This window comes from Gastrolobium bilobum, unplaced genomic scaffold, assembly GCF_033153095.1.
Source record: "Gastrolobium bilobum isolate Gb01-03AN ecotype WA unplaced genomic scaffold, APGP_CSIRO_Gbil_v1 utg7104, whole genome shotgun sequence".
Lineage (NCBI taxonomy): Eukaryota > Viridiplantae > Streptophyta > Magnoliopsida > Fabales > Fabaceae > Gastrolobium > Gastrolobium bilobum.
In genome coordinates, this window is record NW_026898416.1 from 326,949 (window position 1) to 347,496 (window position 20,548).

The 20,548-nt window shown below is 31.6% G+C and overlaps 2 protein-coding genes across 2 annotated transcripts; both read right to left on the minus strand.

The window, feature by feature from the left end:
• Positions 1–1,236: 1,236 nt before the first annotated feature.
• LOC133316069 (LIM domain-containing protein WLIM2b-like) lies at positions 1,237–2,583 on the minus strand. The gene is made up of 4 exons (XM_061517768.1): positions 2,449–2,583; positions 1,917–2,033; positions 1,612–1,701; positions 1,237–1,533 (listed from the first exon to the last, which is right to left on the minus strand). The coding sequence occupies exons 1-4, from the start codon at positions 2,581–2,583 to the stop codon at positions 1,237–1,239; spliced, it is 639 nt and encodes a 212-aa protein (XP_061373752.1).
• A 2,534-nt stretch (positions 2,584–5,117) lies between these two features.
• On the minus strand, positions 5,118–6,272 carry LOC133316083 (remorin 1.4-like). Its single transcript, XM_061517782.1, has 5 exons — positions 6,080–6,272; positions 5,797–5,838; positions 5,637–5,724; positions 5,426–5,507; positions 5,118–5,336 (listed from the first exon to the last, which is right to left on the minus strand). The coding sequence occupies exons 1-5, from the start codon at positions 6,270–6,272 to the stop codon at positions 5,118–5,120; spliced, it is 624 nt and encodes a 207-aa protein (XP_061373766.1).
• Positions 6,273–20,548: the final 14,276 nt, after the last annotated feature.

The following is a 20,548-nucleotide window of genomic DNA, read 5'->3' on the forward strand; positions in this document are numbered from 1 at the left end:
TGCCCTAGAACAGCTTTTGAGGAAAAAAAAATATGTTTGATGATTTGTTCTATTTTTATTCCGAGAATGAGAATTGTGCTTGATAACACAACAAATAATATAATAAAAAATAATTCATATTAAGTTGATCCAATGTCACTACCACTTTGTTTCACTGTTATATTGATTATGTTAATCCAACGGTTATGATTTAACTTTCTAAAAACCTTTTTTCTTCTCTCTATGTTTAATACTTTATATTTATTTTCACCTTTGTATGGTTACAATGGCGAACCTGTTTGGTCACCTATGGTCGCAAGTGCGAACATAAATCCCTGAAATTTTTTTTTAAACATAGTAATAAAGCATGATGTTGGTTAGATTAGGCTTTGCTTGAATATATAATGAGGGATGGAATGAAAATGAAGGGAACACGGTGGGATAGAATGGGATGCTATATATTTTATTAGATATTTTATGATGTCATACAACAAATCAGCTTGATTAAAAAAAAAAAAGTGTTGGAAATAATTTTTTATGTCAAATTGAAGTTTTTTTTTATTTTTATTTTTTATTTTTAATGCATTGAAAATTTTCTTTAAAAAAAATTTGAAGGCGCTGCCCCCAACCCCATCACTAAATGTGCAGACATAAATAATATTTTTTGAATCCGCCACTATATGGTTATATTTCTCCATATTTAATGCTTTCACATTAAATATGAGGAATCATAATCTTATAAAGGTGAAAATAAATATAACCATTAGATCAATTATATTGATCTAACGGTGAAATAAAGTGATAATGAAATTAATAATAACTATAATTAATAGTAACAATATCTTATCTCTTCAAATATTGTGATAAAATATCATTACCCTTTCCTGAGTCCTACGTTTGCAACAAATAAAATGAGATTGAAATGCTTACCAAAAAAAAATAAAAAATGAGATTGAAACAAAGAAAGAATGAAGTACATTTGAAATGACTGGGGCGTACATAACTTTGGCTTGAAAAGGCATGTACATCACTACATGCCCCCCAAAAACAGGACGCTTATTTATAATCTACCATCAATGTTTGTTTACAAATGAATCACATAATAGCACTTTCGCAGGAATCTTGCCAAATAACATAAAGCCTTTAGTCACCACCCAAATCAATCAAGAACAAAATGGGGTTTGATGAAGCCAACGGTCCAAAAAGAAATCATACACAGACACAAGTGAAGCCCCCTTTGCACAATTGTTCCATCAACTACTGGTCTTGCGTGATGACAGCAGCAGCCTCTTCTTCTTCTTGTTCTTCTTCCTTTGGTGCCTCTGTATCTGATGTAGGCTCAGATTTCTCCTCAGCTTGTTGCGTTACATTTTTCTTCAATGAAGCTGTCTTGGAGAGATAACTATAGCTACCTTTCTCCTTGAACAATTGAGAGAAGTGTGGCTTGCAATAAAGGAATCCATCAAGAGCAGCATAGGATGAAGGGGTGAGGAAGCATCCTCCATGTGTACACCTAAAGCATGATTTGTGGTAAAACTCACCCTCCACTGTCAACTGTCATAAACAGAATTCATAAATTAACAAAGGGTCCCCCAGAAAGCATGGATCATAAACAATGTGAATTACTCAAACCTTTTCCAATGGATATACGGTTTTCTTGCATGATGTACATTTCTCTTGAGTCCCAGAGAAGAATGCAGAGAGTTTGCTTGGTGCCCTAGACTGTAAACAACAGAAAACAACGTAAATTGTGAACACGAGTTGAAAGACATATACAAACTAATGATTTTTTTTTTGACAAAAATTACTCAAGCAAACAAAAGGTTGAATACATACCAGCTCGTTCGGAGGCTTTCCAGCTGATTGAAAATTATGAAACAAGATTATGATTAGTACACAATAACTAGCTAGTACTTATAATTTTAAATAGAAACAACCAAAAAAGGGGTCTTACATGACTGCATTTTCTTGTTGAAGGTGCCAGCTTCCTTGTAAAGTTGTTCAAAATGAGGCTTGCAATACAAAACTCCTTCCATAGATGAGTAGTTGCTCATCTGTAATGTAAACACCATAAGATAGAAAGGCTTTAATTAGGTTTCTGACTCCATGATTTTTGTTTAATATTGTTGCTTAGATGGTACGGTTTCTCCTTAGTCCTTGAATTATTTTTTTTGGAAATATTCCAATTGATTCATTACTTCGCAACTAATCTGATTCGGGGCGGATCCAGGATTAAGGCTTTAAACCCCTCCCAAAGGTGGTACGGGAGAAATTAGAACACATGCTCTCATCCCCACCTGCTTAGTTCCCATGCGCCAACCGAGCTACCACCGTTTGGTAAATATTCAAATCTTAGTCCTTGAATTATTAAATAATATAAAAATTTATGAATTTTCGAACATAAGCAAAAATAAATAAATATGTAAAAGCAGAAAGTAATTAATTAGATGCATGATGAAGGGGACGTACGGCAAGCTGGCCATTGCAATGACTACATTTGAAGCAGTTCTTGTGATAATTAACACCATCAGCAGATAATTGTTCGATGATGTGAACAGTCTTATCGCAAGCCTTGCATTTCTGTTGGGTCCCGCTGAACGACATTTTATTTTTTCTTTGTTTTTTTTTTCCTCTGCTCGTGTGGCAATAGCTAAGTCAAAATCAAATCGACAACAGAATTAACTTGTGTTGGAATACAAAGCCAGCACACGCAAGAGGGTTCAGCTAAAACACCCAAGGGAGTTCTTTCTCTCTATCTTTAACACTTTACGACGAAAATGAGATCGATTCTATGATCCTCCAGCGTCTCTTGTAGATGTTGTCAAGTGCGAAATAAAAGGTACAAAAAATGAAAAGGATGAAATGGGTGGAGAAGGTGCATTCAGTTAATTGTTGACAAATAATGCAAACACACAAGTTTCATCGCATATTGGATTATCCTCGTCTAATTATAGGACTCTAATTATGAGGGGAAATGTATATGAGACAGGAAATCCTTTGACCAAGTTCGGATTGCCTTTGACCAAGAGTCTGTTGATTGGAACTTTTGGAAGATGATATACTTCTATTATAAACTAGGAGCAATGCTTAGGTTTGGAAATCCCATTCAAATGCGTGGCTCCCGCAGGTACACTCTATTTTTAACGGTATTATAACGATTTATTTGGGGGAGTAAATAATTATATGGAAAAAAAAGTATCTAATGTTACTTTAGACATCTTTGTCTAATGTTCATCAAAACGACGTTGTTTTGAGGTTGAAAAATTAAAAAATTAGAATGATAAAGACTATTATAACCCTGAAATAAATTAATATTTCAAAAACACCATGATTTTCGTCCCAAACGACGTCAGTTTGGTGAACATTAGATAAAATTATCTAAAGTAACTTTAGAAAACACAAATCCATAATTATAATATTAAATTTATTTTTTCTCTTTTATCAAAAGTTTGTTAGCTGACATAAAAAAAATTAATATTAAAACTATGTATTTCTCAAAATACATAGTTATAATATCATAATGCAACTCTTGCGGTACAAATTTGTTGTTGGGATAGAGTTGCCGAGCTATACAAGAGGGGCTACGGGTTTGAAATCAATTATCTCAGATTACTGAGGCAAGTCATATACTTAAAAAGTTATTAAAAAAATTATCTACAAAATCGATATAATTGGATTGATTTTAATCGTTATTTATCATTCGGACCCACAATAGTTTACGAGACTGGCATGTTAAAAAGTGAGACAAAAGCATTTTTTTGGGACTTTTGGCAGAAGAATTATTTAGTTAAAGTTGATTAGATATTTATAAAAAAAAATTGATTAGATAAATTTTTCGAAACTAATGCAGTCAAACATGTTAACGATAGTGACGGAACTAGTCTCGTCAATAATCCTGATAGGACTGATGCCACATCAGCACCACGTAAGCAATGTCGTTATCGTAAAACTTCATAAGGCCATAATTTTTAACTCGGGTATCCAAATCAAATGATTTTTTTTATTTCACATAACTTTTGGAGATCTACGTAGTGACACTTCATTTGACATATTTTATCTCCCACAAATATAATTTGAATCTGCAACAATAGCTCCACAATCACAAGAGCATTTAAACTCAGAAGTTCATGAGTTCTTTCCGAACCAATACCATGAATTGTAGCATATGTCATCGATTGACATGTTTTATCTATGTTAACGATGTTATTTAATTTCTTTTCGTATTTTTCAACTATACAACAATAACAAATAATGACAGTAGTTTTCTCTCCATCAATGCGCACAAACAACAATGGATAATAGCGTTCCTTCTTACAGAAAGTCTTAAAGTACTTATTTTGTTGTTGAAAAAATCATTGGCTTAGAGACTAACTGTAAAAAAATTAGACCAAGAGATCGATGACATGCACTACAGCTCATGGTGTTGGTTCATAAAAAACTCAGGAGCTTTGGGTTTAAATGCTCTTGTAATTATAGAACTATTGTTGCAAATTTAAATTATGTTTGTGGGAGATAAAATATATTAAATGAGATGTCATTGTGTAGTTTTCGAAAAGTTATGTGAAATAAAAAAAAATCTTATTATTATTATACTTGATCACAATTTACTATAGAATTTTACTTTTGTAATCAATAAATTTATTATGAGGATAAGTTCCAATGCATGCAGTATGAAGGCAGGAGGGGACATTATATTATGTAAAACTTTAATCAAAAAATATTTAAAGAGTGAAGACATTTACTTCACTTTATATTTTTTATGTAGATCTGCCTCTATTTGATTTTATTAAACCGAATGACGTTTGTATATATATAAAAAAAACTTATATTATTATTGTAGTTTGCTTATTCATTAAAATAAAGTGCATGTATTTAGATATATAATTTAATTTTTTTTATTAATTTTAAAAGTAATGTAAATTTTTGTATATGCAAATTTCATTGGCTGTCATTTATTACAAATAAATATTTGGGATGAAACAACACACCAAAGCAAAGTTTAGAAGTATAACAACACAAAACCAAGCCAGTGAGAGTTTGGTCTTTTTATGGAATCAAATATATTACTTTCCTTTTCCCGTCTTATTAATGGAATAACGACAATTTAAACAAAATTAATAACTAAGAAAAAAATATTATTACTTAAATGAGATGGAAATTCTGTTGAAGCATGCAAGAAGTTTCCTTGATGGATACCCATGGGTACGAAACTTTGAAGCGGTCTCCTCTACCTCGACGAATTCTTCTCCTCTTTGAGCTTCAACTATTGCCCTTTTCTCTTCTGCTGATCGATGAATTTCAGCAATTTTATTCTGCATTTTTTCAACATACTCAGCCTTCTTTCTTTCTAACTTTTCCTGTTAAATACAAAAAGTTTTCATGTAACATTTGGGGTCATAAAAAAACAACCAGTAAAATTGATGCATTAATTGAATACTATTATGACCTCATTTATTTTTATTTTTGCCTCCACAGATGCTTTCTTACTATTCTCCCACATTCCAACAGCAGAATGCATCTTATATGCCCTGTATGACAGTCTCGCATAAATCAAAATCTTGACATTAGATCAATTATTCTTGGACTACAAAATAACACATACAATTTGTGGAAGAAAAATCAGTTAACAAAAGTGTTAGATGGTATCTTATTCTTACCTGTTATCTACTTTTGTCTTCTCACTTTCTTCCCATGCTTTGATTAAAGCCAATCTTTTCTCTGCTTCAACTTTTGCAAGCACAGTATCTGATTGAAAAATATAAGTTACTCATGTCTTAAATATTCAATGACTAAATACACATATTTTGGGAAACCAACCTCTGCTAACTGAATCCTGTGTATCCGTTCTAGCAGCAGGAACTGCAACCTCAATAAGAAAACACATTACTGGTTGAATAAATAGAATAGTAGCATTGAAGAAAACATGTGTGCAAACAAAAGTAGATAATAGGAACATAGTTAAACAAGATAAAATTGAAGTTTTAGTGAAGAAAAAAAAGGAGGAGGGACCTCTATTCTGTAAACACAAGCGATAAATTAAGGTTTCTAATAATAATAAGGAAATTTTTTCTCTAAAATAAAATTGATCTGAGAGACTTACTTTGATCAAGTTGAGAAGTTGCCTGGTCTTTAGGAACATGGATCACGCAGTGCTCTTTTCTAACACTGCTTGAACTTGAAGTGTCTGCATTCTCCGGTTCCTTTCCTTTGAGGAAAAGGGAAAGCTCTTGTGTGGGAACAGAGCCCGCAGACTGTGCTTGTAATTTTGTTTCTTTGTTCTCCTCTTCTCCCATGTCGCATGTAGTTTGTATTCAGATTCTATCAAACTTGAAAATGTAGCAAAACTTAAGCTTTGTGTGCATTTTATACTACTTATTTTTATATGTTGGTGGTAATTGTTCCAATCATATGTTTGGTCAGAACCTGAGGTATTTTCATAGAAGAATTTTCGAACTATAGTATAATGAACCACCGAATAAACTAAACTAAATGTTTAGCATATGAGATGAGTGAAGGGAGTTAATGGTGAGCTGGAACAAATGAAAATAATAATTAATGAGCTTAATTAGCCACTGCAAGGTATCTCTTAGCCCAACCGAACAGCTTTGGCTAAACCGAATTACAATGAATAACTTATTTCCTATTATGTTTGTACAAAATAATAAAAAAAAATGATTTACTTTTATAAGAAGCATTTGATTTTTCGGTAAATGATCAAGGCGTTAACCCTGGCTCATCAGGAATGGCTGATGGGTTATGATTACGGTTAATCACTTGCCGATTGAATTGAACCAGAGAATATATACTCTGTTCTATAATTTTTTTTGGATAAATAATCTAGTGGTATCCTCAAACAATCTTCTCATGTCATCTTGTTATCAGATGCTCCTAAGACTAGCTCTTCATTGAAATAGACGGTACATTGGATTACTATCATCTGAAGAAGGTATTACTAATCTCCGTCTGAGGGAGAGGCTGTTGGTCCCAGATGAACTCAAGAGGGGTGAATTGAGTTTATAAAATTTTCGTCTTTTTTTAAAAACAAAACCAGATTTCCAAAGATAATAAATAGAAAATAAAGCATATCAATTTACGTGGAAAAACCTCCTTGGCTCGAGAGGAGTAAAAACTCACGGCACCAATTTGGATAAACTCTCCAATTGGTCAAAAACACTTCACTAAAAGAGCCAAAAACAATAGTACAAGGTTAGCCCTACACTACTCTTATACAATTCACACCCAATTCTGAATGACTACTCAGCCACCCAAATGACACTTCACCAATAACTCACCTTCCGTCAACTCAGACAGAATAGCTTAACTCTAAGCTAACAAAAAGATTTAATAATAGAAATACCATGTGTTTTTTTTTTTTTTTTGATAACAATACCATGTGCTTTTTGAATAAGGCAGATAGGTAATTTGAATTCTTATGGAAAAATATTCACTTCGCCAAAGGATGAATGCACAAGAAAGAATCCTAATCTTGAAAATCTAATTCTCTCTTTTCTTTCTTGTATTTTCTCCTCAATGAATATTATATTTTCTCCACACTTGAATAATGAACCCTATCTATAATAATAACATTTTCTCTTTCCTAAAAGCCCAAAAGGTATAATATTTAAATTTAAAATCTTTTCCAAAATCTAATCAAAAATCTTTTACTCTTGAATGAAATTTTAAATGCAACTTTCAAAAATAAGATTTCTGATTTTTTCAAATGAAAGATATGTAAACCTTAAATATCTTATTCTATTATGCAATGCAATTCTAATTTAAATCTTTGGCAAAAATATTTTATTTCTCTTTTACATGAAATCTAAAAAGATAAAATTTATCATCATCTTTACTTGATTCCATGTTTTTATCTCTCTTCATGATATCTTTCATATCTTCTCCAATCTTCATGCAATCTTCAATTATCTTGAATACTAATTCAAATCAGAATAAATATTATTCTGAAATCTCAAACAATCAGCTCATTAATAATTTCAAAATATTATCAATTAAATTAACAATTAATTGATTGTAATCATCAAAACATATTTTAAATCAATTAAACAATTGGGGTATAACAAATATCCAACAGAGACTATTTTTCTCTGACCCCTAAAGAATTTCAAAAATTTGTTTTGATAGTTTGAACTATTTACTAAAGCAAATCCTTGACCACTAAGTTACTAACTGAGCTACCTATAAGATTTCTTTTTTCTATAATTTATCAATTAGAAAATTTTCTTTTTTAAGAATTTTTGGAAGGCAACCCAATTGTGAATTATTATTATATATAGAAGTATGTCCGTTGATATGCATGATGTCGCACTATCCTGTGATAAATGCAATGGATTGATAAATAGGAAAAATGCCAACTAATTATACTCGATAGGAAATTTTTTTGATAGTAGTTAGAATTTGTTAAATATTCAATTATAATTGTTGAATAGGCAAAAGCAATAGAGATTATTCATTTACCTTTCAAACAAGCATTATAATAAGAAATTATGTTCATTTAATATTTATCTATTGCATCATCTACTGACGCTCATATAAAGGGTTATATTTCTGCATTTTTAAAGTGAGACTAGCATACCCTCGTGGTAAAGGACTTTACTCCCATGCAGAGCATACCTTACACCTCATGCATCATCACTGGCGGAGTAAGGATAGGAGGCAAAAATTAATCTTTTGTCTTCTATAATATTAGTGTTTTTTTCACACTTTCATAGAACTCATTTAGGTATTTTCTTGATTTTTTTGACCCTTTTACCCTTCATTAATTAATTAATAACCATTTTGTCCCTCATTTAAAATTATCTACCAATCTGTCTCTCTTTAATCGATTAAGTTGAAGATTTAATCGATTAAATGGTCAAAACTGACAAAAATAGTTGACTTGAAGATTTAACGATTAAATCTTCAACTTAATTGATTAAATATCCAACGAGCAACAAAGAAAAGCCTATTGTTAGACGAAAGTGGTGTTTGGGGTGAGAAACACTGACACTGACACGAAAAAATGGTCTGTTATTACTGTTCAACGATCAGAATTCTAAAGCAATTTACACTACTTCAAAACACGATTCCTATCATGATATACCTTTCAATTCTCAAATTGAATCAAACAAATATTGTGTTAAATAAAAATAATCCAAAAATCGTCGAAGCTTTCAGTTAACGATAATGGCATTAATTAAAGCAAGAAAGGAAAATTCATTTTAATACAGAGAAGAAAGATAAAAGTGACAAAGGCTGAAAAAGTTGAGAGTTGAGAGACGGAGGCTGAAAAACGATGCAAACAAAAAGGAAAAAGATTAAAATGTGAAAACAATGGCTAAGAAGTAGAACATAAAACAAGAGGAACGCACCCCAAACGCCACACCGCAACTCAATATGCTTTTCTTTGTTGCTCGTTGGAGATTTAATCGATTAAATCTTTAAGTCAACCATTTTTACCAATTTTGAACATTTAATCGATTAAAGAGGGGAAGATTGGTAGATAGTTTTGAAGGAGGGGGAAAATGATTATTAATTAATTAATGAAGGGTAAAAGGGTCAAAAAGCCTTACCAAAATATTAACATTTAACAACATTTTAAAGACTGAAAAAATGTACTATTGGCCAGGTTCAACAAAGATAAAAGTAGTTTAAAGCAATAATTAAAAGAAAAAAAATGGAGAATGCCTTCATTCAACATTAACATTATTTAAAATAGTGCTTTTAACTACAATTTTTTTTTTTAAAAAAAAAACAACGATTGCAACCAAGTTGCACTAAAAAAGTGAATCTTTTAAGTTAAAGCACACTTATTTTCTCTATACGAAACCACTACGCAAAGAGAAACACAATCATGCAAATAAAAAGAGAGCAAAAGGTTGGCAAAAAGGCCAAAGCTTTCATTGACCAAAACATAGCAAATGAAGATAAAAAAAGTAAATGCATAAAAAGGGTACACATAACACACATTAGGTGAAGTGGAGGTAAATTTCAACTTGAATCTCAAACCAGAACTTTCAGAAGAAGCACGTTTAGCAGCAACAACAATACCATGATCCCAAACCCTTCTAGCAGAATCAAAACTCAACTTCCTTATCTCCAAACCCTCCTCCACAACACGGTTCACCTTAAAAGATGGTGACCCTCTCTTTATCTCATCCCTCTTCTTGAAAAAACTACTACCATTGTTATTGCTAGTGCTAGTGTTAGTTTTAGTGTTACTCTTGTTATTTCCCTTCTTGGCTCTTGTGAAAAGAACCTTTGAAGTTGTTGCAATAATGTGCAATGAGTCACCGAAAACCAAGTCAAAACTCAACTTTCTCATCTCCAAACCCTCCTCCACAACACGGTTCACCTTAAAAGATGGTGACCCTCTCTTTATCTCATCCTTCTTCTTGAAACAACTACTACCATTGTTATTGCTAGTGCTAGTGTTAGTTCTAGTGTTACTCTGGTTATTTCCCTTCTTGGGTCTTGTGAAATGAACCTTTGAAGTTGTTGCAATAACGTATTCATAGAGCTTTACTAATATTCGAGTTGTCCCCTTACAGTTTGATGAACATCATTAGAACGCTTTGCGTTTGGGGGGCGGTTCCAGCGTTGCAACATTTAATCGACCCAGTGACCCGATGATAAACTGCCTGGTTTTCTCTTTAAACCGAATTTTTAAAATAAATGTTCGAACCAGCCCTTTGGAGTGAGGGGTGCCACCATTTACCACTAGGCAACTCAAACTTGTTGAATGATATACACCGTTTAATATACTTATTATATAATTAATAAGTTAATAGAATTCTTTCAAAAATTGCATATAGTGGGGATCAAACCCTTGCATTTGAAGATATATAGTACTTACCACTAGACTACAGTAGGTTATTGTCTAAATTGCACCATTTAAAATATTTATTATATAATTAAGTATAAAATATAAATTTATATACATATATCTGGGTCATGCAGTTCAACCCGTGACCCACTTATTGAACCATTGACTCAGTACCCTGGCCGAGTTAATGACCGGTCCGGTTCTGATAACGTTGCCTTCAACTGCATCAAATTTTTTTTGGGAGGGGGGGGGGGGTTAGGGGTCGCCCACCCTGGCTTCTTCCTTATGCATCATGTCATTGTGTTTGCCTCACACATAGTGGACCCATAAAGACAAAACAGATATGGCTTATCATTAAGAAATTTTCTCTACCTATATATACCTTCCTTCAACTATAGAGGAGTCACCTTTTACATGGTCTTCATTAAGTTGTTATGTTGCAGAACTGCCTCCACATAATTGTTGTGCCCTTCACATTCCCTCTTTACTCATAGTCTTCGTGTGAGACCCAAGCTTATGTTTATACTATCATCTTATATATCACTTGGGGTGTAACTGAGTCAGGCCAAGTTATGCTTTAGTCTAAATGGGCTACGTCTATGTAAAATATTTCAAGTCTAGCTTGACTTGCTAGCCTGACACAAGTCAAATTCTTAACTTGACTTAACTTGTTTTTAGGAAATACAAAGAAATACAAGCCAAAATAGTATACTTTATGAAATATAGGTTATAATTATTTATTTTATTTTATTTTATTATATGTTTGAGTTGATGGAAAGTCAAAATAATACAACAATCGAAACCTCACCACAACTCAAAATATTATTTTATTATAAAATACAGGTCGAGTCTGAAGGTTAGAGGCCAAGCCTTCTAAAATAAGTTTGTGGCCTGATTTCTATGAAGATATTTTAAGGAACTTAATCTTGTGCTATTTTTAAAATGGATCAAACCAAGTCAGGCTATAGGTCCCTGATAAGCCGCATGACTCATTTATTACACTCTTATAAATCACTATTACAATAACGTACTCAATAGCAAAAGGAATTGATTGAAATTTGTTAGAATTGGTTAAATAGTCAATTATAATTGTGCAATAGATGAAACTATGAAAGCAATAGAGATTATTCATTTACATTTCAGTCAAGCATTACAATAAGAAATTGTGTCCATCTAGTATTCTTTGAAGATTTTTGATGTTGTCATTGAAAAAGAGTTTGATTTTAATATGCTATTAGTGAAATATATTTTTTACTTTATTATCTAATTATGTGTTAATACCTTATTTACTGGGTTTAATTATATTAATAATCACATGAAATCCATTAAATGTTGTTATAATACAAATATAAATAATAATGTAGAACTTTTTTACTCGTAATACATCAAAATTCAAATGTTTTAAAATGAGATTGTTGTTTATGAGGAGGAAATACTATAGTTGGATCAATTTTCAAGGAGTAAAGAAAATATATGTGGTTGATGCATACAGTCAAATATCCATCTCCTTGTCATAATGTACATTAAGAAGGATGTGAACTTTTTTTTTTCTGAAATTTTCATTTTCGGGAATTAAATTTGTATTTATTGTTACTTAATGACAAATTAACATAATTAATTGTCTAAGAACCTTAATTCAAATGACACAAAATAATTTTGAATTTTTTTTAATCTCGAATTAAATCTCATGGATGCCTCTTTTTTTTTAAATATATTTACTTCAATTGCCTTTTTCTCCTTACTTTGTAATTAAATAGCCTACAAGTCCTTAACTAAAAGGAACAATAAAATTTGTGATATCAATTACCAAAAAAACAAAATAAAATTGTCATATCCTAATTTCAAGTTTAAATTTTCTCAGAAACCGAGGTGAGATTAATGAAAGAAACATTTTATAAAAATATAGAATAAAATCATTACCTTCATTTAAATGATCATTAGATGCATTGATAGTTTCCCTAACCTTTCCTTGCGTCAACGTGCTCCATTTACTTTTTAGTTTTTATAATGGTTTATAAAGGTATCTATATATTTTAAGGGAAAAAGTATTTTTTATTTTAAAATATATAATTTTATGTCATTTTAAATAAAATAATCATATTTTGATATATATTTAATAATTTTTTTATATTTTTTCATTATATCTTTTTTCTCTCCTACTAATTTTATAAATAAGAACTATGGTAAAAAAAAGTAATAAAAAAGTATTTAAAACAAGATTATTTTATTTAAAATGACATAAAATAGTTTCTTGTAAAATAATAAATTATTTTTCCATATTATAATATGTAAAATAATATGTTATAATTTGTGGCTAGCAAGTATGGGTGTAAATGGGCTAGACTTGTCTACAGGGCTTACAACTTAGTCTATATTATTAGACCTGATTTGTCCTATTACAAATAGTAAAATAGAACATGCTTAAACTTTTAAAAAAAAATTATTTAAAAAACAGGCTATATGTTTTTTTGTACATGTTGGAACTATAAGCCTACAGGCCGGACTATATCATTTTATTTATTTTAAATAAAATTATTAAAAGAATAATAAAGTAATACTATTTTAGTTATTCTTTTAATTGTTGAATATTTAATAGGTTTAAACAAGCTAACAGGTCTATACCAAGACTTTTATTTTTTAAATATAGGTCAGGTCAAACCTGTAAGTTGGGACCTACATAGGCTAACAGGTAAGGTCAGACCCAATGTTTGTAACATAGGCATGGCCTATTTTAAAGCAAAGTCTAGCCTAACTTATTTATACCTCTATTAACCTAACTTATTTACACCTCTATAAACCTAGCTTATTTACACCTCTAGTAGCAAGAAGCTTGCCGTAGGTAAAAAGTAGGGATATCAAAATGGGTTGACAAGGCATGAATAACATGCAACGGTAATTGACCAAAAAAAAATAAAAAAAATGGGTTGAAATTTAAAAAATAAAATAAAAATAATAACAATAATAAATAAATACGAGTCGACACGGATTTGACACGTGACACGACAGGACATGAATATTTTGTGGGTCATTTTTTTTAATACGCACACGACATAATTTTTTTTTACGGATAAATTCAAACACGAATTTTCTTGCCACATCGCGGATTAACTTGCGTGTCATAACCTATTTTGACACTCTTGATCAGTTTAAAAAAAGAAGGCATGAAAATAATAACAAATCCTCTATATTATGAACATGCGTTTGGATTTGGATGGGAAGACTCATGAATTGATAAAGCACAGTAGTCACACAGGCAACGAGCTGGACCTGCTCAGAAAAAGAAAGTAATCAGTAATCAGTTCACTCTCACACAGGAATACACTAAAACAGCTTAATTTGGGCACACTGTAAACACAATCCATTGTTTTAATTATTCAAATCAAACCCTCAAGCAAGCAACCGTTATGCTTGTATTGTTTCTTATGTAAAATAGTTACTTAAGTAGCGTACCCAAAAATAAATAAATAGTTACTTAAGTCTCACCCACTAAGCTTTCTATGTTTTTGATCCTATCCGTTGATTGCGATCACAACAATTCGGCGGTGATTTGTTTATATTATCTTCAACCCTGAGCATGCTCGAAATGTGTAGTTTGACTTTGATGACTTGACATTGAATTTTTTTTAACCATAAGTAAAGTCCGAGAGTGTGTGAAAATGAGATTAATCTAAAATGTCAGTCAGACAGTCAAACTTATATTTTTTATTTAATTTGTAAAAAAAATTATTTTAACTCAATTCGTATATATATTTATAATTTTTTAATTTAATTATCCTCGTTTGTTGTTGTTGTTGTTGTTATAAATTTAAAATATTATATTTTGTGTCCTGGCATTTCTTTTAATTTCAACCTCAGTACTTCACAGTATTTCCATATTAATCTTACAGCAACAGTAAAAAACAATAACATTAAATTAATTATACATGTAAAGATTAAATTAAAAACAGTTTTGAATCTTTAGTTTAAATGAGTAAAAGATGAGAAGATAAGTGAAGAAAGGAATATTACGGAAAGCAAAATTATTTTATTTACGAGATTTATATTTCTCATACCACTTTTTAATTTTCTTTCTCCTCTTTTTAATGGGTCTCATCCTTTTTTTATGTGTATATAAGATAAAATTATCTCATGTAAAATATAAATATATTCCCCATTATTTATTGTGATATTATAGGAATGTTAAGTGTTGCGACTTTGACAAATGCACCGATCGTACAAGTGATAAAGTGTAATGAGTATGAGATCGTTCCTATGAAGATTATAATTTTGAGCACTATTTTGCTACTTCTGCTTAAGTTGGACAATCAATAATGAATTTTAACAAGATTTGGATTCGTAATTTATAAAACTAAATAATGACAAGAACAAGAATGTAAAATTTAAATTGCTTGACAAATAAGAAACGTAGCTAGGGCTTCAACTTCCCTCAGTCTCCCCTTTATGTTTTGAATTATCTCTTTTAGATTAAATGTACTTAATATAAAGCCAATTGATCCTACTAATTTAATTAAGGTTCAATCTCTTGACGTCCTAAATCTTTATAATCTTGAAAGAACCATAGTTCCCCAGTTATTCCTCAAGAAAATAAGTCTTATGTTCAAGAATAATACTATTGCATAAAATCATATATCTAGAATCATAAGGATTACGATGAAATAATAATGTACACATCATGTGCCAATATTTTTATTTCCATACATTTACCTTAGATCAATCTATAAGATTCACTCATAGAAGCATTAAGAAAAGATAACTTCATTCAAAATAAAAAGGAAGAGTCACATCAAGAATTCATTCAAAACATAAAAGATCAATTGGGTTCCGTCTAACCCTAACTACAAATAAAAGTTTAGCCTAACATGGTAGAATCAAGAGCAAAAGAAAGCAATAAATCTTCCCCAAACTCCATTGATATGATAGTATGGTGAGTCTTCAAGGCTTCTAATGCATACATGATTCCAACCTGTCTTCGACTTTCAAAAACATGAACTACACGCTTCTATGCTTTAAACTCTGCTTTAGCTCTCCAAAAGTAATCCAAAGATTCAATTCCCTCTGTAATTCCCCTTTAAAAGGTTGAAGAATTCGTGCCCTAGATGGAAACCATCAAATGGGCTAAGTTGGGTCGTAATAGGCACTAGAGCGCGTTGGAACGGTAATGCATAATCATGTTAGCGAGCTTAAGCGTCCTTATGCGAGCTTAAGTGTGCTCTTCAAAGAGAAACTTTAGTATGACGGCGTGCTTTAGCACAATTAGCATGCTTAAGTGCCCTATTACAGAAGCATTTTACTATTTCAGGGTGTTTTATACACTTATGCTTGCAATGGAGAGCTTAATCGTCCTCTTCAAATGATAAACTTGCTTCTATTGTGCGCTTTGTGACTTCTATGATATTCAATTCCATGCTCCAAGACTTTGAACTTCATGTTTGCTCCAATTTATACTAATTTACCTTGAAAACAAGGGGGAAAAATCAATTGTTTAGTTCATATTTCAATGGCTTTTTGACCCTTATAACCCTTTATTATTAATTAATTACCGATTTGACCTTGATTATAAACTATTTCAAAAATTTAACCCCCTCAAAAAACATAACACTAATCTGCCCATGTTTGACCGTTGACCACCAAGCCTACCCGGGTACACCCCTCCCTACCCGGGTAGACAAAAATTTTCAAAAAATACCCGGGTAGGGAGGGGTGTACCCGGGTATTGTTCTTCGCACTGAGAAATTGCTTGAAGTATTTACCCGGGTAAGGAGGGGTGTACCCGGGTAAATCTTCGACCACCGGTTCGTTCATTGGTGGGTTTCTTGAATTTGTGCAGTAGAACTGAAGACATTCATTTGGGGAAGCAGATTCACAGTCATGTTCTAAAATTGGGTTTTGATGAAGGGAGTGTGCACATTCAATCTGCTTTGATTGATATGTATGGAAAATGCAGGGAGATTGAGAGCTCTGTAGCTGTATTTGAGTGTCTTCCCAAGAGGACTTTGGAGTGTTGCAACTCATTGATGACCTCTTTGTCTCATCGTGGTGCCATTGAAGATGTGGTGGAATTGTTTGGTTTAATGGTCGATGAAGGTCTTATGCCAGATGAAGTAACCTTATCCACCACACTTAAGGCATTGTCGGTATCTGCTTCATCAAGCTTCACGAGCTCCCAATTACCCAGGTACACCCCTCCTTACCCGGGTAAATAATTCAAGCAATTTCTCAGTACGAAGAACAATACCCGGGTACACCCCTCCCTACCCGGGTAGATAAAAATTTTCAAAAAATACCCGGGTAGAGAGGGGTGTACCCGGGTAAGCTTGGTGGTCAACGGTCAAACAGGGGCAGATTGGTGTTATATTTTTTGAGGAGGTTAAATTTTTGAAATAGTTTATAATCAAGGTCAAATCGGTAATTAATTAATAATAAAGGATTATAAGGGTCAAAAAGCCATATTTCAATAGTTCATGCTTTTTCAATGATTAACCATAATTCTCATGCATTTAACTAGGTAATTCATGTAATTTTAGCCATTAAAACATGATAAACTAGAGATTTATGATTAAGGCAATTACATTCAATCTAGCTGGGGACAAAGATCCAGCCAACTGAATTCTCTCATCGTCTCTTTCATGGGTTCTCAACTTCTCATCCTTGTTCCCTAGTGCAGAAGCGAGAATGAACATGAACTTAACTAAATTAATAAAAATATTAAAAAATCACAAAGAAAATGAAAATAGAAACAGCTCTACTTTGTGAATTGCATTTTAAAACTATTTCTAAAGTCTAACTAATAAGCAAATGGAAGTTGAGCCTAAAGCTAGAGGCACGTTGATGCACCGGTTCCCAGTCAACGGGGCATTAGAGGACACAAGCGGTGAAACACTTTCCCAAGCAGCTAGTACTTTGAGTAGTAGCCAGTTTAACATAAAACATGGGACCAACGCCCACGGTATTTCACTTCTTTCCTCTTATTAATAATCTCGTATATGCCTTTCCCTCTCCACCACCACCTATGCCTCATTTTTAGTTCACTAATTAGACTACATATTTTGCTTCTAATTGCAACTTTACTTTCATATTTTCACACAATTTTAGGCACCTCCCTCTTATTTGAATACAAACACACATTTTACAGAATGGATGTATTTATTCCGGAAGAGTATGTTACAAGGCGAAGGGTTGAGAAAAAGGCAGCAGAAGCAGCACGCTCTGAGAAAAGGTCCAAATCACATTCACAACATAGGAATAGCAATAGGACTGAAGCCACACACAACAAAGCTTCGTCGTCCACTCATCCACCCTTGTCCGCAAATGATTTCTTCCTCTCTAATTCTAAAGGTTTTGGCTCCCTCGTTGACAATGTTGTTTTTACTTGCTTCTCCGCTTAATTAATCAATCACAGCCCCTACATTGTACTAAAACAAATGACTAGTTGCAATTTTTGTAGTGCTGTATGCGACTTTATTAACCGAATGGTTAATTTTTTAAAATATTTTTTCTTTGGTTAATCAATTGTAGCATGGAACATTCATATGACGACGACGAGTAATGATTCTTTTGGTTTTGGAAGAGGTGACAAAAAAAAAAAAAAAAAGTGGGCCGAACAAGGCAAGCCCTATTTTCGTATCTTCCACGCATGCAAATGAATGCACTAGGTGTAAACCTATGATAATATTCAGTCCATGAACCTCCAAAAAAAAAAAAAGAATTTGAAACAACAAAAAAATTGAAAAGTGAAAGCATCCATCAGGTCTGTTATTTTATGTTGACTAACCATACTTTATAAAGGATAGACATATTTTTTAAAACTAAAGAGTTTAATTTTTAAGATTAATGTTTCTCATATTGTAAGAGATAATTTTATCTCCCCCACATAATAAAAGTATGTGGGATTCATATATATTTTTTCTCTCTTCTCTTCACATTGCCCCGTATGGAGTCCACACAATTTTATATATGTTATGATTTATGTCCTATAACAAAAGAAATATTAATCCCTTAATTTTTACGACAAAATTGTAAAAATTAAATGAATTCGATTAATTTTATTTAAACTGGATTGAACAGTCTTTATTCGAAACATCAATGGAGGTGACCTCAGTGAGTACATGTTGGGCTTTCAATGTGAGTCCAATGCCCAATTGACCATCTAGTCTAAGAGCAGTCCCACCTCAACTCGATCAACTCATATTTGTTTTGGGCTTCCGGTAGTTGGCCTGTTTCTGTAAACCATTTTTGCAATGCAAATTATAATTGATGATTGTTTTTTAAATTTTTTTATTCCTTATGTATTTGTTTCTTTTAAATATATATTTTTAGTTATGGATTACCTTTCTAGTGTCTAAGCCAATTTTTACATTTTTATTTTCTTCTTAGCCTTATTATCTAAGTTACGTCTTCTTCTTTTTTAATGTTTTTTACAAGTTAATTAATTTTCTACTAATTTGAAATTTATTTTTGTTTTTCTCATTCTCCTTCAGTATATAACTTTTGCTTTTTATATTGGAAAATTAGTCCTAAACAAAGAGGGGATATAAGAGATAAAAAAATATAAAATATAATTAATAAATCCACAAAATAAATCATATCTAGAGCAATAAGTTAATTTGTGACAAAAAAAAAAATACTGATTATGGTACTGCAAAAGTTTTTTCCCCCACATATTTATCAATTATTGGTGTAGGGTAATTTATTTTTCCCACCATTTTGAATTTTAAATGAGTTATATTTACTGCTTTTCAATAATAATAATAATAATAATAATAATAATAAATTAGAAATCAATCCAATCTAAGCTGTTTTAACTTTTAAATTAGATTGGATTTGAATATCACACCAAACTTATTGGATAGTAAAATATAAATAAAAAAAAAGATTTATCAAAAAATATATATATATATAAAATGTTTACCAAAAAATATATATAAAAAAATTAAAATTAAATGAAATGATTTTGTCACCTTCAAAACCGAACAAAACCAATCTGCAAATACCCATATTATTTGATTATGCTGCTTTACAAATCTTCAGTATTTCTGAAATAAAATTTGAAGCATGTTAAGATGTTTGGATACATGATATATCATTCGTGTGACCATTCTCATTGGATAATAATTTATGTAACCACTTTATGCTAATATATACGGATTGAATGGTTACGGACTCATACCCTTTTGACTCTCGTTTTGGAGAAAAAACTAGTGCACGACCGAACTCGGTGTTTTTTTTAATTTAAAAAAAAAAAAAAACGTTAAAGAAAAAAAAAAATGGATAAAAATAATAAGATTTAAAAAAAAAAAAAGAGAACACCGAATTTGATAGTCCAGGTGTAATGAAGTTTTTCTCCTCAATTTGTTGTGTGATTAAAAAGAGAACAAGGGCGTAGGGTTTCTTTCATCACGCGAGACCTGTAAACCTTTGGCTGTATATATAGCACATGATCCTTTATTTTTATTTTATTTTTTCCTTTTGTTTTTCAGTCATTGCCTTTTACTTTTTTTTTTTTTTTTTTTTTTGGAATTTTTGCCTTTTCCTTTTGACATGTATATCATTGCATCTTTTCTTTTCTTTTGTGTTTCCAATTCTAAAGGGATCAAAGGGGCCAACACAAATCGCGGGGTGTGGCTATGATGCGCCACGGAGGAGTCTTAGGGGACCTATTTACACAGTAGTACGCTTTAATTGCAAAATGGGGCATCTTGTGAGTTTTAGTGTGCTGTATTGTGATCATATGGATTATGAGATCGACGACCA

Coding starts and splice junctions, on each gene's coding strand:
- LOC133316083 (XM_061517782.1), bottom strand. CDS start 6,272: ATGGGAGAAGAGGAGAACAAAGAAACAAAATTACAAGCACAGTCTGCG. Junction 5,725..5,796: donor ACAGGATTCAGTTAGCAGAG/GTTGGTTTCCCA, acceptor TTTTTCAATCAG/ATACTGTGCTTGCAAAAGTT. Junction 5,337..5,425: donor CAAAAATAAAAATAAATGAG/GTCATAATAGTA, acceptor TGTATTTAACAG/GAAAAGTTAGAAAGAAAGAA.
- LOC133316069 (XM_061517768.1), bottom strand. CDS start 2,583: ATGTCGTTCAGCGGGACCCAACAGAAATGCAAGGCTTGCGATAAGACT. Junction 1,702..1,916: donor CATGTAAGACCCCTTTTTTG/GTTGTTTCTATT, acceptor TGTTGTTTACAG/TCTAGGGCACCAAGCAAACT. Junction 1,534..1,611: donor CCGTATATCCATTGGAAAAG/GTTTGAGTAATT, acceptor TGTTTATGACAG/TTGACAGTGGAGGGTGAGTT.